Genomic DNA, 17,579 nt, shown 5'->3' with positions numbered 1-17,579 from the left:
GATTGAAATCAAACATTTCATGGTCATGAATTGCTACAGAGCTGATTAGCTTTTGCGGCGACGTTAAACTCTTAATATTTGAATTTTTGGAGAATCGACGGTCGTGTAGACGGGGATTTTTTGCTTCCGGAGCAACAGGACTGAAAGGGGCGGGACTGTGGAGCTCTATGGTATCAGCTAGCCTGCATTAGAAACAGACTGACCCACAGAGCACCTGAGGCATATAACACCAGACGAACCATATAAACGTCTGTGTCCATAGAGTAATGTTTGGAATATAACTGACCTGCATCACATCAGGGGCGGATCTAGAGGGGTGGCACGAGTGAAGGTTCTGCCACCCCAGCCTCAGCCTCACATCTGGTCTAGAAGCAACTTTTTTGACAGGACAAAGAATTAGAACAACTTTAAAGCTAAATAAGGTGCAGCTCCTGTGGCTCCAAAGATGTGTGAGTGTTTTTATTTTATTTTTTTATTACAAAAGTTTCAATTGTACCTGAGTTAGACCCCCTACTTATACTTTGTACAGTGTATGTATGGGGGGGGCTCAGCCTGCATCTAAACTGAAAAACTGCTTCGCGATCAAGCTAAACATTTGCTGTAAACATTCAACATTGTAAAGTGTGTTTCCACCCCAGAAATGACCCCTGACCCTGCTGGCCACCCTGTTTTTCTAGATCCGCCCCTGCATCGCATGAATGATCCCATTTTGAGGGACAATTTTCCATCAGATCACTCCGCCGCCGCGTAGCTTATACAACCACGAAGCTGAAGCTGCTCAAATTTAAGTTATTTTAAATGCAAAATGGTTCAAATGACTCAATGGATGTGAAAAGTGCTACAGGTAAGACTCCCCTCCCCCTTGTCCCCGTCCAGATCCGGACAGAGGGTGAATTCTTTCAGATTTTTTTGTGTGTTTTAGAAGCTGAAAAGTTATTTCACTAACACAGACTTTGAATACTTTTTCTACAGCCAATACTTCTGTACTTTCACTTAATTATGTGGCAAAGAAACGTATACTTTGATTGGAGTAATATTTGACCAGTCGTATCTGTACTTTTACCCAAGTAATGAAATCAAGTACCAATGTTTTGTTTTGTTTACTATAGATGCAGCACACCTGTGAGTTGGTGTTCATTTTGACAACATATTTTATTTTAGTCTAGTTTTAATCGACTAAAATTGCATGTCAATTTAGTCGACTAAATTTAAGACTAATATATTGGACTTTGCATTGATAAATTGATTCTAATCATATTTAATGTTGTTCCTCTGCTTCATGTTTCTGCTCCACATGAACAAAGCTCAGAGCTGATCCTTTAAACATGATCTGAGGCTCTTTCAGACGCTCAATACAAGTTTGGATGATTTTAGTCTCTCCTTTTCATTTTTATTTAGTCTGATTTTAGTCGACTCAAATATCTGGACATTTTAGTCACAGTTTTAGTCTCATGAGAAACTTTTAATTTAGTTTTAGTCCAATTTTAGTCATAAAAATATCACTTTGACTAAAATTAAGACTAAATATTATAGTCTTTGAAATGAACACCTGTGAGTTGCTGCTTGGAGAGTATTATTGCACTTTGATAGATCAGACGCCGCTTCACCTCTTCATCATTTCTCCTCTTCATCTCTGACTATAATCATGACGTGATCATCCTGTCCCTTCCACAGCATCTCGCCTTCGAAGTCCACCATCTTGTGCTTCCGGCAGCGCAGGAGAATCCCCACCACCTTGTCGGAGATCTTCACGTAGCGGTCGAACAGCCGCCCGAAGGAGATGACCGTCCTGCCCTCCTTGTCCTTGGAGCCCATGTCCTTGATGATCCACACCATCTCCTCCATCTCCCGGTGGACGTGCCGGTGCGCCCGGTCGCCCCGCTCCGCCGTCTTGGAGCCCTCCTTGGGCCGCCCGTAGCCGGAGTCGCCCTTCTTCAGCCGCTGGGCCATGGCGTAGTCGTGGTCGAAGTCCTCGCTGAAGGGGTTGAGCTTCTGGCCCTCCACGTGCTGCACCGACCACTGCTGCCAGCGGCTCTTGATGTCGCCCATGGAGGAGATCTGGACCTGGAACACAAAGGTCAGAGTCAACCGTGGAGGAGATCTGGACCTGGAACACAAAGGTCAGAGTCAACCATGGAGGAGATCTGGACCTGGAACACAAAGGTCAGAGTCAACCATGGAGGAGATCTGGACCTGGAACACAAAGGTCAGAGTCAACCATGGAGGAGATCTGGACCTGGAACACAAAGGTCAGAGTCAACCATGGAGGAGATCTGGACCTGGAACACAAAGGTCAGAGTCAACCATGGAGGAGATCTGGACCTGGAACACAAACAAGGATGGAAATGTGAGAAAAGTGAGAAAAAGTTGACGAAAAATTGCGGAGAAAAAAAGGGAAAAGTGCAAATAATTTGACTAAAAAGTGAGAAAAAATTTACAAAAAAGTGAGAAAAAAATGAGGGAAAAAAAAGGATGAAAAAGTGATAAGAAATTGACCAAAAAATGTGAATAATTTGACGAAAAAGTGACAAAAAATTGACCAAAATTGGCAAAAAAGTGAGAAAAAAAAATGTGAATAATTTGACGAAAAAGTGACAAAAAAATGAACAAAAAATGACAAAAATGGGCAAAAATTTGACGAAAAATTGCGGGAAAAAAAGGGAAAAGTGCAAATAATTTGACTAAAAAGTGACAAAAAATTCACAAAAAAGTGAGAAAAAAATAAGGGGAAAAAAGGATGAATTGATAAGAATTTGACAAAAAAATTTGAATAATTTGACGAAAAAGCGACAAAAAATTTACAAAAATTGACAAAAAATTGACAAAAAAGTGAGAAAAATTTGATGAAAAATTGACAAAAAAATGAACAAAAATGGGCAAAGATTTGACGAAAAACTGCGAAAAAAAGGACAAAAAAGCGATAAGAAATTGACAAAAAAGTCACGAAAATTTGCCAAAAAGTCAAAGGTCAGAGTCAACCATGGAGGAGATCTGGACCTGGAACACAAAGGTCAGAGTCAACCATGGAGGAGATCTGGACCTGGAACACAAAGGTCAGAGTCAACCATGGAGGAGATCTGGACCTGGAACACAAAGGTCAGATTCAACCATGGAGGAGATCTGGACCTGGAACACAAACAAGGATGGAAATGTGAGAAAAGTGAGAAAAAGTTGACGAAAAATTGCGGAGAAAAAAAGGGAAAAGTGCAAATAATTTGACTAAAAAGTGAGAAAAAATTTACAAAAAAGTGAGAAAAAAATGAGGGAAAAAAAAGGATGAAAAAGTGATAAGAAATTGACCAAAAAATGTGAATAATTTGACGAAAAAGCGACAAAAAAATGAACAAAAAATGACAAAAATGGGCAAAAATTTGACGAAAAATTGCGGGAAAAAAAGGGAAAAGTGCAAATAATTTGACTAAAAAGTGACAAAAAATTCACAAAAAAGTGAGAAAAAAATAAGGGGAAAAAAGGATGAATTGATAAGAATTTGACAAAAAAATTTGAATAATTTGACGAAAAAGCGACAAAAAATTTACAAAAATTGACAAAAAATTGACAAAAAAGTGAGAAAAATTTGATGAAAAATTGACAAAAAAATGAACAAAAATTGACAAAAATGGGCAAAAATTTGACGAAAAACTGCGAAAAAAAGGACAAAAAAGCGATAAGAAATTGACAAAAAAGTCACGAAAATTTGCCAAAAAGTCAAAGGTCAGATTCAACCATGGAGGAGATCTGGACCTGGAACACAAAGGTCAGAGTCAACCGTGGAGGAGATCTGGACCTGGAACACAAAGGTCAGAGTCAACCATGGAGGAGATCTGGACCTGGAACACAAACAAGGATGGAAATGTGAGAAAAGTGAGAAAAAGTTGACGAAAAATTGCGGAGAAAAAAAGGGAAAAGTGCAAATAATTTGACTAAAAAGTGAGAAAAAATTTACAAAAAAGTGAGAAAAAAATGAGGGGAAAAAAAGGATGAAAAAGTGATAAGAAATTGACCAAAAAATGTGAATAATTTGACGAAAAAGCGACAAAAAATTGACCAAAATTGGCAAAAAAGTGAGAAAAAAAATGTGAATAATTTGACGAAAAAGTGACAAAAAAATGAACAAAAAATGACAAAAATGGGCAAAAATTTGACGAAAAATTGCGGGAAAAAAAGGGAAAAGTGCAAATAATTTGACTAAAAAGTGACAAAAAATTCACAAAAAAGTGAGAAAAAAATAAGGGGAAAAAAGGATGAATTGATAAGAATTTGACAAAAATTTTTGAATAATTTGACGAAAAAGCGACAAAAAATTTACAAAAATTGACAAAAAATTGACAAATAAGTGAGAAAAATTTGATGAAAAATTGACAAAAAAATGAACAAAAATTGACAAAAATGGGCAAAAATTTGACGAAAAACTGCGAAAAAAAGCGATAAGAAATTGACAAAAAAGTCACGAAAATTTGCCAAAAAGTCAAAGGTCAGATTCAACCATGGAGGAGATCTGGACCTGGAACACAAAGATCAGTGTCAACCATGGAGGAGATCTGGACCTGGAACACAAAGGTCAGAGTCAACCATGGAGGAGATCTGGACCTGGAACACAAAGATCAGTGTCAACCATGGAGGAGATCTGGACCTGGAACACAAAGGTCAGAGTCAACCATGGAGGAGATCTGGACCTGGAACACAAAGGTCAGAGTCAACCATGGAGGAGATCTGGACCTGGAACACAAAGGTCAGAGTCAACCATGGAGGAGATCTGGACCTGGAACACAAAGATCAGTGTCAACCATGGAGGAGATCTGGACCTGGAACACAAAGGTCAGAGTCAACCATGGAGGAGATCTGGACCTGGAACACAAAGGTCAGAGTCAACCATGGAGGAGATCTGGACCTGGAACACAAAGGTCAGAGTCAACCATGGAGGAGATCTGGACCTGGAACTCAAAGGTCAGATTCAAGACAGGCCTGAAAGATCATGATGGTCCCAGTTTGTTTCTGTTTCCTGTTCGGGGCCTTCATGAGTCCGAGCTTCTCAGTGTGAATGTGGAATAACTTCAGCTTCAGACACCAGGACAGTAACACCACACTGAAGACAATGTGCTCTTCACGTTCAAGAAGAGGAAACAGGAGGAAGAAGGAAAAAGAAGAAGAGGAAACATATATCTGTCCAACAATCTGCCATAGTCCAGATCCACACTGAATGAAGACGTGTAAAAGCTTTTCTGAGTAAACAAGGCGGCCATTTTGTTTCGGGGGAAGGTGTGACTGACGCACATTTGTGCACTGAGATAAATATGGAAAAGAAATGACCCACTTCATTTTTCTTTGATTTAGTCCATTTCTGGGAGGTTAGTTGTTGCTGCTGCACTTTGTTTAACACATTTGTGAAAATATTTTTGCTTTTATAACATTTGGCACTTTGGAGCGGTTTGTGCACGATGCTAATGAGATATAGCACCATAAATTGAAAAGTTTACAAATCCAACATACTTGGATCTAGACTTCTGAGATTGTGCACACATGCTGAGCACCAGTAAGGTTAACACTGTACTCAGTTTGGAGTGTGTGCTATGAAGTATATTTTCAGGAAAGACATTTCAGTTTATGTGTAATTTTCGATATATAAAAAAGCTATATTTTTATTAATTTTATAACTAAAGAACCTTTTTACATTTTTTTTCCATGTTAAACCTACATGTATGTTTGATTTGCATGGGCTGTGTTTCCATGTTAAACCTACATGTATGTTTGATTTGCACGGGCGGTGTTTCCATGTTAAACCTACATGTATGTTTGATTTTGCTCCATAACTCCTGCTCTACATTCTCCTGTCGGTTCTGCTTTGAGACCAGATAAATATTCCCGTCATGACCTTTGTCCCACACGCGGCCCCTCGTTGATCAGCAGCACTAAATCTTTAAATAAGTCCACGTGTAAGTGATCCATAAGAACTGGCAAAACAACTCCGTGTGAAGCAGAAAACAACTGTTCAGACGAGGATAGAGTTCCTGCACAGAGGAAAGATGCAGGTTAACCTGTTCAGGACCGTCCCTGATCAGGGACTGATTCCAGTTCCATTTACTTGCATACAGTATTTAGGCAAATTATATTTCGACCAATATAAACATGTGGCACAGATTTTTAAACAGGCACTTCTCCCCAAAACATCTATTCCAGTCATGGAGCACCATCACCTAAATTAAATCATTAATTAAGGACAGAAAAATGAAAAAAAAAACATGAAAATCGAGCATTAAAATTAAGCATTTCTTATCCATATTAAATTATTTGTGGTCCAATCATAGGTCGACTGGATTTTTTGGTCCAAAATACTCAAGTAAAATATAATTCAACAAAAAATTCAACAAAATTCTCTTTTTGGAAAATTTGGCTCATTATTTTCAATTTTCACGGTCAGAAAAATAATAAATAAATAAAAAATACTCCACAAATGAGAAAATCTTCTTGTAAACAAACTTTTAGGCAATTCCAGTTCTGTTCCCTTAATCCTAATGACTGTTCTCTTCAAAATGAGCCGTTTCCCAAAGAAATCCATTGATATTTGTGCTGCAAGTGCTCAGTGGGTGCCAGAAGCACATGTTAGCCACACGTTAGCCACATGTTAGCCACACGTTAGCCACCTGTTAGCCACATGTTAGCCACACGTTAGCCACCTGTTAGCCACACGTTAGCCACATGTTAGCCACACGTTAGCCACCTGTTAGCCACATGTTAGCCACACGTTAGCCACCTGTTAGCCACATGTTAGCCACATGTTAGCCACATGTTAGCCACACGTTAGCCACCTGTTAGCCACATGTTAGCCACATGTTAGCCACACGTTAGCCACCTGTTAGCCACATGTTAGCCACACGTTAGCCACATGTTAGCCACATGTTAGCCACATGTTAGCCACCTGTTAGCCACATGTTAGCCACATGTTAGCCACATGTTAGCCACATGTTAGCCACACGTTAGCCACCTGTTAGCCACACGTTAGCCACACGTTAGCCACATGTTAGCCACACGTTAGCCACCTGTTAGCCACACGTTAGCCACATGTTAGCCACATGTTAGCCACATTAGCATTTAGGCACAAACTTGTCTAAAATGTCCACAGGGCCATTGATTTCCCAGGTGACAGTGGTACATCTGAGTAGACGTCCATTGTCTCTGTCCAACAATCTGCCATAGTCCAGATCCACAGTGAATGAAGACGTGTAAAGGCTCTTTTCTGAGTAAACAAGGCGGCCATTTTGTTTCGGGGCAAGGGTGTGACTGATGCACCTTTGTGCACTGAGATAAATATGGAAAAGAAATCACCCACTTCATTTTGCTTTGATTTAGTCAATTTCTGGGAGGTTCGTTGTTGCTGCTGCACTTTGTTTAACACATTTGTGAAAATATTTTTGCTTTTATAACATTTGGCCCTTTGGAGAGGTTTGTGCACAATGCTAATGAGATATAGCACCAAAAATTGAAAAGTTTACAAATCCAACATACTTGGATCTAGACTTCTGAGATTGTGCACACATGCTGAGCACCAGTAAGGTCACAACTGTACTCAGTTTGGAGTGTGTGCTATGAAGTATATTTTCAGGAAAGACATTTCAGTTTATGTGTAATTTTCGATATATAAAAAAGCTATATTTTTATTAATTTTATAACTAAAGAACCTTTTTACATTTTTTTGTCACAATGTCCTTCTAAATGTGTATTTTGTGTGGGTTATTAGCCGGTCACTGAAGGCTGGTCTCAGAGCGAGTCATTCTCCGCAGCTATTACGAGGATCTCAGTCAGGCTCAACGACACAACATCAGCACAGAATCACAACACAACAGGACTAACCCGGAAACACTTTTCCCTGGAAGGAAACACCGATATGCGGCACTCGTGGGCACCAGTTATTTACCTTTTACAAGGTTTAACCTGAAGCTAAAGCTAGCTAGCTCAACCAGCTCAACTGTTTATGGAAACAGCTGCGGTGGAGTCGCTCACACCTGGGCCCCCCCAACTCAAACTAACATGTTTGACTTTACTAATCCAGACAAAGATGCTTCAATGCAGGATCATTTTATGTACGCCTGAAAATGATGAATAGCCTTAACCGTTTCCAATAGAAATGTAAAGCTCATATGTTATTAACAGTAGCTAACCTAGCTGCTCACTCTCCTCTACAAACATTTAGCAAACACTAAATCCATCTCATACGTTCCTGTCAGTCACTAATTACGCCTTTATCTGATTCAGCTGTGTCAGGCGTTGCTATGGCGACGCCACAGCGGAGTGACATCCCAGTGATTTAACTACCGGACTACGTGTGCGGTTACACCAAAATAATGCACCAGCCAATCAGAGTCCAGTATTCACCCAGACCATGGTGTAATTCGTATTATATAACAGAACATCGGGTCCTCGGGTCCCACAGAGCCCGGGTTAAACCACAGCCTCGAGGCCTAAATAAAGTCTATAATAACTCCCCTAAAGGCCTAAAACATGAACACAGTCGACTCTAGATGAGACGAGTAACGACAGCCCCCAGTCCTGAACCGTCCCGCTGGGGCTCGGCCGGGTTTGTCACCGGATCCTCTGGTATTTGAACGATGAAACTAAAGACTTGACACTTGGACTTTCCCCGAAGCCTCTTTGAACTCGTAAAGCGATAAGACTCCGGATCAACGCGAGGCTAAGCTGAGGATCGTTTTAATAATATCCAGACAGTTTTTCACAGTACGGCCGGTAGCATCGAAATGGGCCCAATCTCTGCAAAACCAACTCTTATTTTGAGCTTTTACACTTTAAAGGAACAGGCCGCCATTCTTACACACAGAGATATGTTCTTGCCTGAGTTTAGACGAGTTGATGCGTACCTGTCTGGTCTTTGTGCGTGCCCTCAACCCCCAGCCAAACTATGAAAAATGGTGGTAAGAAAAGAAAAATGTGCCTCGTAATGGTTGGCGTTTGACGAGTGATTGACAGGCCTGAGTCACCTGACGTCCACGCTGCATCCGCGACTCGTAAACAAAATCGCAGCATGGAGTTCCCGACAGCGAGCTAACTTATGTAGCGACACGTTCCACTGGGACGACTCTACAACTCTGCACACACAGGAGGCACCGCGTGGGCCTGAGACGGCTTTGAGGCACTGGGTTGTTTTATGAGGGCGATTCCACTGTCATTTTACAACGTTAGCGGCTTAGCATTGAGCTAAAGTGGTGTTAGCATCGCCGCTGAGGGACATAACTGTGTCCTTTTGCTGTAGTCTTCGTAACATGTGAAATGTATCTCCGTGTCAGAGAATGTGTGAGGTATAGAGACAGGATTATATGTATTACAAAGCTTTGTTTTGGAGCAGAGCAGGGGAGGGGCCTCAAAAATGCTGCAAAAAGCGTTCTGTGTTGTAATTTCCTCATAATTGATACTATAAGAACTGAACAACCGGGCGGAAAAACAACGGTTCTACACAGAATTTTGCACAAAAAATAATGATGGATAATATCTCAGGGCCCTGACACCCCTTTAAACATGTGCCAAATGGTTCAGCCCACACACGGTGTTTAGCCTATGATTCCAACGTAACTTTATACACTTAAAGGTACAGGCTTCAAATATGGTGAGACTAAATCAGACTGAAGCCTGGAGTTTTTTGTTCAGGCCTGTGGGCCACAGAGACGTCATAGTATCATCATTTTAAAGTCACACATGTGTTATTCTCAGCACAAATATCCCATGTCCCTAGTGCAGTCGTCCTGTTTAATGTGACGCTAATAATCATTATGCTCCACCTAAAACCAGCCATTTCAACTGGCCCAATGAAAGCAGAATATTTCACCCTAATCTAAATATCTGTCACCACATGATTAAAGGTTATTCATTTTCTGTAACTGAAGCCAAATCAGATGCAATTTCAAGTCAAACACTGACCTGAAACAAACAAACAAACAAACAATCCATGACCTCAGTACCCATTGGATTGGATATGTGTTTTTATATGAAGCACTTTTTTTGGCCAACCCATTTTCTCACTTAGTTAAGGTATATATAATAAAGTTATAGTAGAATATAAATGAACTGCACTGTCAAACCACTAAACCACTGTTATGTGGTTAAAGAACAGAGAATATGAAATGTGAATTTCATATGGGGGGAAGGGGGGTTCACCGAGATGGTTTGTACCCAGGGCCCAGAATTTGGTGCTTCTCCCCTGCCCCTCACACTTCCCCCCACGATGACCCCGTCTCTAAAGCTCAGGCCTTTATTTACATGTTCCACTGTGCTTTCCAGCCTCCGCCCTCTTCACCTTTTAAAGGAGACGGTTCACAGAGGCCTCATGTTACTGCAGCCACACACGCCAGCTCGTTTCTGTGCACGACTAATCAGGACTTCACTTTGTTGACTCTAAACTCTGAAAAAAAAGGCTGAAACCAGATGGGAATGCTGTCACACAAAGCCCCCAAACTCCCTCCTGAAGTTTGTCCAAGAGTAATGTGTGATGTCAAAGCAAAGGCCCAGCGTCAGTGACCAGTTCTGAATGAGCAGATGAAATCCTGGCTCCCAGGCGCCACAGGAGCAGGTCGGATGCTCCAGTGTGCGAGCGAAGGGGGGGCTGGATGTGAGAGGAGATAAACAGAGGAAGCAGCGAGTTTTGCTTTTTCCAATTTACACTTTTAGGTTTTGAGGCTGTGGTACAATCGAGCTGACATCACAAACACAAGAACAGACGTGACAAAGAGCTCCCTGCACGAGAGTGACACGTGACTATGGATCCTCTGGAGGCGCTGCTCTTCCTGTCCCGTCATTTCCCTGTGAGTTCGTAGCAGTGCCATGTCCAAATCAATAAGTAGGCCAAGTTTACATGGCAGGCAGTGAGTTAGCTTCATCGTGTCATGAGCAAAGACTTCACCGGAGGAAACATCTGCGCTCATCACTGTGTTTTTGTCTTAAAGCCAAACAGCGAACACTAAATAAGCACCAAGACTTTGAATGAGCCGCTCAAAGAATAATCAGCCTGTCTTTAGTACTTATTAGTTCTTTGCATTTTTGTGGTGTTGTTTTTTGCTACTACTCTTGCCTCAGGTTCCTGTTTTTGCCAGACTAGAGCAGGTATATATATCATCCAATCAGCGAGACCCCGCCTTCCCTCCGGTTACATCATTGTTGTTGTTTTGTGATACTCGCCGTTAACTCTGAGATAAAAACACAGACATTTCCTGCAGTCAAGAATTCAATGTAATGTTTTTAACACAGTGAGTTCCCATCAGTATCTCACTGTCCGGGATGTTTTCTTGAACTATTCGTTGATTTGTGCAAGACGTCGCTAATCCATTAGCTTCAACTCCAACATCTTTGCTCTCGAAGTGATAGTTTTCACCTGATGCTGTGACTGTTCACCAGTAACTCGCTGCTGCCATGTAATCATCAGCTACATCGTTTTTTTAGACAAGACGATGCTGCTCAGGGAAATACTGAGACAGGAAGAGGAGCGCCCCCTGATAATACACTCGGAGTCAGAGACCAGGGATCTCCAACCAACGGCTCCACAGCCCTTTCCTTTCAAAAGCTTTCTGTGTTTAAATAAGTTTTCTTTATGTGTTCTAAAGAAACTGACCACAGACAGCAAACATTTAGTTACGTACAGTAAATAAACAATCATCTCAAAGCCTTTTCTTTAATTGTGTTGAAATATCCTGAAGCGGTCGCTGTATCGGTCTGTCGTGGTGAAGAGGGAGCTGAGTCGGGGCAAAGCTCTCGATTTACCGATCGATCTACGTTCCCACCCTCACCTATGGTCATGAGATTTGGGTCATGACCGAAAGGACGAGATCGCGAATACAAGCGGCCGAAATGAGTTTCCTTGGCAGGGTGGCTGGGGGTGAGGAGCTCAGTTACCCGGGAGGAGCTCGGAGTAGAGTCGCTGCTCCTTCACGTCGAAAGGAGCAGCTGAGGTGGCTCGGGCATCTGTTCCGGATGTCTACTGGGTGTTCCAGGCATGTCCTAGTGGGACAAGGCCTCGTGGAAGACCCAGGACACGGTGGTGGGACTATGTCTCCGAGCTGGCCTGGTGTGGCCTCGGGGTCAGAACAGCTGGAGCAGGTGTGGCCTCGGGGTCAGAACAGCTGGAGCAGGTGTGGCCTCGGGGTCAGAACAGCTGGAGGAGGTGTGGCCTCGGGGTAAGAACAGCTGGAGGAGGTGTGGCCTCGGGGTAAGAACAGCTGGAGGAGGTGTGTGTGGATCAGGAAGTCTGGGCATCTCTGCTCAGACCCAGCCCCGGGTAAAGCGGAAGAAAATGGATGGGTGGATGGATGGATGGATGGATGGATGGATGGTTGGATGGATGGATGGATGGATGGATCCTCCACCAAAGTCGGATACTTGTCTGTGCCATTGAAGCATATGCAGCTCATTGCCACTTTTGTTACGTAATAGTTGCTCACTGAATAAAAAAGGTTGGGCACCCCTGGCCGACAGCTTGCAAGAAACACTAAAACAAAACAGGCTCAAAATTTGGCAAAAAACCCTTTTTAGTCCTGGGCCCTCGTCAGTCTTCCAGTTTATTTAGCTCAACTGTCCCGCCCACTCCTGTTGAGCCCCATTTCAATAATAATGAAAGACCGGCTTCTTACCAAGTGATTATAAAACTGAGCCAGTCGTTTAAACGCCTCTTTCGATCCCAATAAGTCATGCTCACTTAGTTGAGAGAGACATAAAGACGGTCATTAATGCGATACATCTAAAGAATTCACAAACATGAATTGAACATACTGTACGTGCTCTCTTATATACGCCTCTTGTCTGAGTTTGAAGTTCGACAGCTGCAGTGCAGAGTTCGCTGACATCCGTGTCTTTGCGCGGTGACTTTGACTGTCTGTGCTTTGGAAAGGTGCATTACAGAAAGTGCCCAAACAGCAGCTCCGGGCCCATGAATGATTAAGTCACTGTGGCGCTCCGGGAAAGGTCAAACAGAAAACACGAACCAAACTGTACTGTACGAAACCGCGGCGGACAAAGGAAGGTCAGTGTTCCTTTGACTTCTGTTTGGGATTGTCCACTTTCTTTTGTAGTACTTTTTAGACCAAACTAAGCTATGACACAGTAACACTTCAGTCCAAATGAGCATAAAGTACTGGTCATTGGAACTGGGCTGGCTGCATTGAGGAGGTTTCACTTCTATCTTCAGGACAATCTTCTTCTGGCTCTTGACGAAGCATTTGGACGCTCCATGTTCAGCACACAAGAAGTGACTCAGCTGCTAATGCGAAGTAACACATTTAAAAACAAATCACAGAAAGTTATCTAGACCCAGATCTCAACCAGGCTGCATTAATAAAGCATTTGACATACATGGCCTTTATGTCATTTCTGTGGTTTCTTTCAGTAAATTATTTCTTTTCACGGGGCATCAAAGAGCATTAAACGTCAGTCAACGAATTTTACCAAAATCAAGGCCTTAAATGTCATTAAAAAACATTAAATTGGCATTAAAATCAAACTGGCATTAATTATAATTATGTTAATCTGTGGAACAACCTGGAAGATCAGTTTAAACTGTCCCAAACTGTTTAAAGCTACTAAAATTCGAGAATATATAAGCTTAGGATGAATATAGTAAGAAAAATAAATAAAAATAATAATGATGACATGATTTAGTTTCAACTAATTTAACTTAAAACAAATGTATGAAACATATTTGTTGGAATATTGAAATGTATGTCACTAACTTCAGATACATGCTTATTTCTCTTCTGTTTAACACTTGATATTGTTCATTATTAATGACCTTTCGGTCGTGTTGTCCACAAAGAATTGGAAATGTATTTACGTTTAAAGGAATGAATGAACTGACCGAATAAACTACTACTACTACTAAAATAAAATGTATTGGAAAATTATGACATTTTTTACTGTACATTCATTGAAACAGAAATGGTCTAAAACAGGTTCAGCTGCAGTTTTGGCTGAAATTGAACACATTTTTTGGCTCAAAAGTTTCCCGTTTTTGTCCTATTCTCTTTCCTCTATTGCAGCGGTTCCCAATGTGGGGGTCGGGCCCTCGTGGGGGGTCACGGGACACTAAGGTGCAAGGTGATTTGAGACGATATTTTTCACATTTCTGACATTTATTTTGATGTATTTTTGCTTGAAAACAGAAGCCTAGCTATCCCAGACTAAAATATTAGATTTAGTTATAATCATTCTGGGGACCACCAAGGGAGAGGTGTGGTTTACGATCATCCACAGTCGTTTATTGGGCGTCAGCAGTAGCAATAGCCAGTCCTATCATCGTATCATCGTATCATCGTATCAGATGAGGTATGACTAAACTATTTACAACACGGTCTAAAGCTTGATCGAAAGATGGAGTCGCTGCTGTCATGTTGGATCCGTAAATACACTTCTTTTTTTATCAGTAAACAAACTGCAGTTTTATTTCAAGTAAGCAAAACAGTAAGAGTATAAAACTTGTGTGAAGTTAGCCCCCCCATAGTGTCCGATTTGCTTCAAAATGGTGTCATTCGTTTGTGCACATAAAATGGGCGTTTGTGCGCACTTTGTTTTTGAGATATTGATCGTTGATTGGTAATTGGCTCGGGTCTTGGTCCTGGTCTGATCTTTGTTCAGGTCTTGGTCTAGTCTTGGTCTGGTCTGGTACAAACGAATGACACCATTTTGAAGCAAATCGGACACTATGGGGGGGCTAACTTCACACAAGTCAGATACTTGTATACTTTAGCTAAAAACAATTGCTTGATATAAAAAAGGATTCTTAATAAGTGTCTTTTACCCATAAATCTGACATAAACGCTGGGATTAAAGCGACATCAGTGTTCTGAGTGGGATGTTCTGTTGTAGCACAGACCAGTGGGATCATTAGACGTATTTTTATGTGCCCACTGTTCGGGACTTGGTCTAGTCTTTGTCTGGTCTTGGTTCGAGTTTTGGTCTAGTCTCAGTTTGGGTCTTGGTCTGGACCCTGGAAAGCTGGACACTACATGAAAACCAATTATTGACTGCGGAAGACTTCCACAGTCAATCAATACCTCAGAAACAAAGTGAGCACAAACGCTCATTTTATGTGCACAAACGAAGCACAAACGAATGACACCATTTTGAAGCAAATCGGACACTATGGGGGGGGCTAACTTCACACAAGTGAGTATAAACCCTGATTTAGCTCAGAGGCCGATATGCCTAAACTACTCTGTACACTGTTTCCTCACTAGGCTTAGATTCCACCTAAATGTGTCAATGGGTGGATCTTTCATATGTTACGATGTGTGAAGGCTACAAGCTAAATGCTATTGGAAACGGGACCTTGTAGCGGTGAAAGACGAGCACTAACCCCTGCGCTCTCTTGCCGCAAAGTGGACAAATTACGCAGTTTCCTCACGACCATCAGCCCCAAGCCACGAAAAGGCAAACAAACGACGTCACAAGTTGAATTTATGAATGTGTTGGTTGAACTGTGGCTTCAGGTGTGGCAGTCGCACGTGTTGACTTCGAGTCAGTCTGACCGTCAGGATATAAATACTGCCCAAACTAAAGCTAACCTTACCTTAGCCCTAACCTTAAGGATAGTGGAGTTAGCAAACTAAAGCTAACCTTACCATAGCCCTAACCTTTAGGATAGTGGAGTTAGCAAACTAAAGCTAACCTTACCTTAGCCCTAACCTTAAGGATAGTGGAGTTAGCAAACTAAAGCTAACCTTACCTTAGCCCTAACCTTAAGGATAGTGGAGTTAGCAAACTAAAGCTAACCTTACCATAGCCCTAACCTTTAGGATAGTGGAGTTAGCAAACTAAAGCTAGCCTTACCTTAGCCCTAACCTTAAGGATAGTGGAGTTAGCAAACTAAAGCTAACCTTACCTTAGCCCTAGCCTTAAGGATAGTGGAGTTAGCAAACTAAAGCTAACCTTACCTTAGCCCTAACCTTTAGGATAGTGGAGTTAGCAAACTAAAGCTAACCTTACCTTAGCCCTAACCTTTAGGATAGTGGAGTTAGCAAACTAAAGCTAACCTTACCTTAGCCCTAACCTTAAGGATAGTGGAGTTAGCAAACTAAAGCTAACCTTACCTTAGCCCTAGCCTTAAGGATAGTGGAGTTAGCAAACTAAAGCTAACCTTACCTTAGCCCTAACCTTAAGGATAGTGGAGTTAGCAAACTAAAGCTAACCTTACCTTAGCCCTAGCCTTAAGGATAGTGGAGTTAGCCACCTAAAGCTAACCTTACCTTAGCCCTAACCTTAAGGATAGTGGAGTTAGCCACCTAAAGCTAACCTTACCATAGTCTGACCGTCAGGATATAAATACTTGAAATATGCGTGAAACAAAATACACGACTCCTTCGGTATTCCTGAGGACATGTTCCTAAACCTTGTAAAAGAAGATTACAATAAAAGCGCACACATCGTCAGTCACGTGTCGTACCTTGGGCCTGTTCAGCTTCTTCAGGATGTCGTCGTTTTCAGCTCTCATCTCGCCCTCCTCGTCTCCCAGCCCGCTGTCCTCCGTATCCACGCTGCTGCTCCTCTCCGACAGCTTCAGCTTCCTGCCCAGCACGACTCCGCCCCCTCCGCCGCTCTGCTGCAGCGCCCTCATCTGGCGCCTCCTGGTCGGCGACTCGTTCCCCAGAAACGGCTTGGCGTCCGCCTCGCCCCCGGACTCCATCTTGCCCCTGATGGCGCTCACCACGTCGCCGCTGCTGACCTCGCTGCGCTTCGGCTGCACCGTCTTCGCCACTGACGCGGTCCGGATTTTGCTGCCTCCCGATTGGCCGGCGTCCGCGGCGATGACGCGCGGGGTCACGCTCAGTTTGACCACGTGGGTCTTCGCCGCCTCGCTGTCCTCCTCGATGGACGACGGCATCCAGCCGCAGGGGATGGCGTCCTGTTTGCCCGAGTGCTCGGCGGCCCAGCCCTGCCAGCTCTTGGCGAGGTTAGCGACCATGGCGGCGCAGCGGATCTTCTTCACGGCCCGTTTGAAGGCCTGCGGCTCCTGAGGGGAAACCGTCGCTGCGGCGCTGCTCATGACGGCGAGGTGAAGGGAAATGTCTTCAAAACGTAATCCTTTGATTTGTCAAAGTCTTTGTTTTGTTGCTTTGATAGCTTGATGCTTATTTCAGATATAGAAATACTGCAATGTTGACAAAAGCAGAAACAGATACGTGTGGTGTAGGTTCCTTAGCTAGTGATATAACTAGATGGATTTCTAGTTTAAATATATTTTCTTAGCTTGGATTTAGATTAACACAAAATGCTAATTAGAAAAGATCAGAAAATATGCTTTCAGAAATCAAAGCAGCTCACTCTTATTAATCAAAAGTGTTTGTATTCATCCAAACTTAGGCGTTTTTCAATAAAACGTCTGTAGAAATGAGCGCTTGAAGTATTAATTCTAGCAGAGGTAGTTTTGAGTTTGTAAAATTGTCCAGTGAATCCAAAAAGTAGTAGAAAAAGAAGCTTAATCAATCCTTCAAAGTGTCTTAAATCTTCCGTCCTGGCTTGTTTCTTGATGCTGTATATCCCCAGTCGATGTGATTCTTCTTGATTAGTCCAGGCTTGTGTGTCCCGCGGCTGAAGCG

General features: G+C 42.4%; 1 protein-coding gene across 1 annotated transcript; it reads right to left on the bottom strand.

Moving 5' to 3' along the window:
• Positions 1-1,614: 1,614 nt before the first annotated feature.
• Positions 1,615-17,026, bottom strand: abraa (actin binding Rho activating protein a; the record flags this gene model as incomplete). The annotated part of the gene is made up of 2 exons (XM_079579166.1): positions 1,615-2,064; positions 16,427-17,026. 2 exons carry the CDS (start codon positions 17,024-17,026, stop codon positions 1,615-1,617), a joined length of 1,050 nt encoding a protein of 349 aa, XP_079435292.1.
• Between the last annotated feature and the right edge of the window lie 553 nt (positions 17,027-17,579).

This window comes from Gobius niger (assembly GCF_951799975.1).
Source record: "Gobius niger genome assembly, chromosome: 20".
NCBI classification, from domain to species: Eukaryota; Metazoa; Chordata; class Actinopteri; order Gobiiformes; family Gobiidae; genus Gobius; species Gobius niger.
The sequence above is the reverse complement of the archived record's forward strand: the minus strand, read 5'-3'. Positions and strand labels throughout refer to the sequence as shown.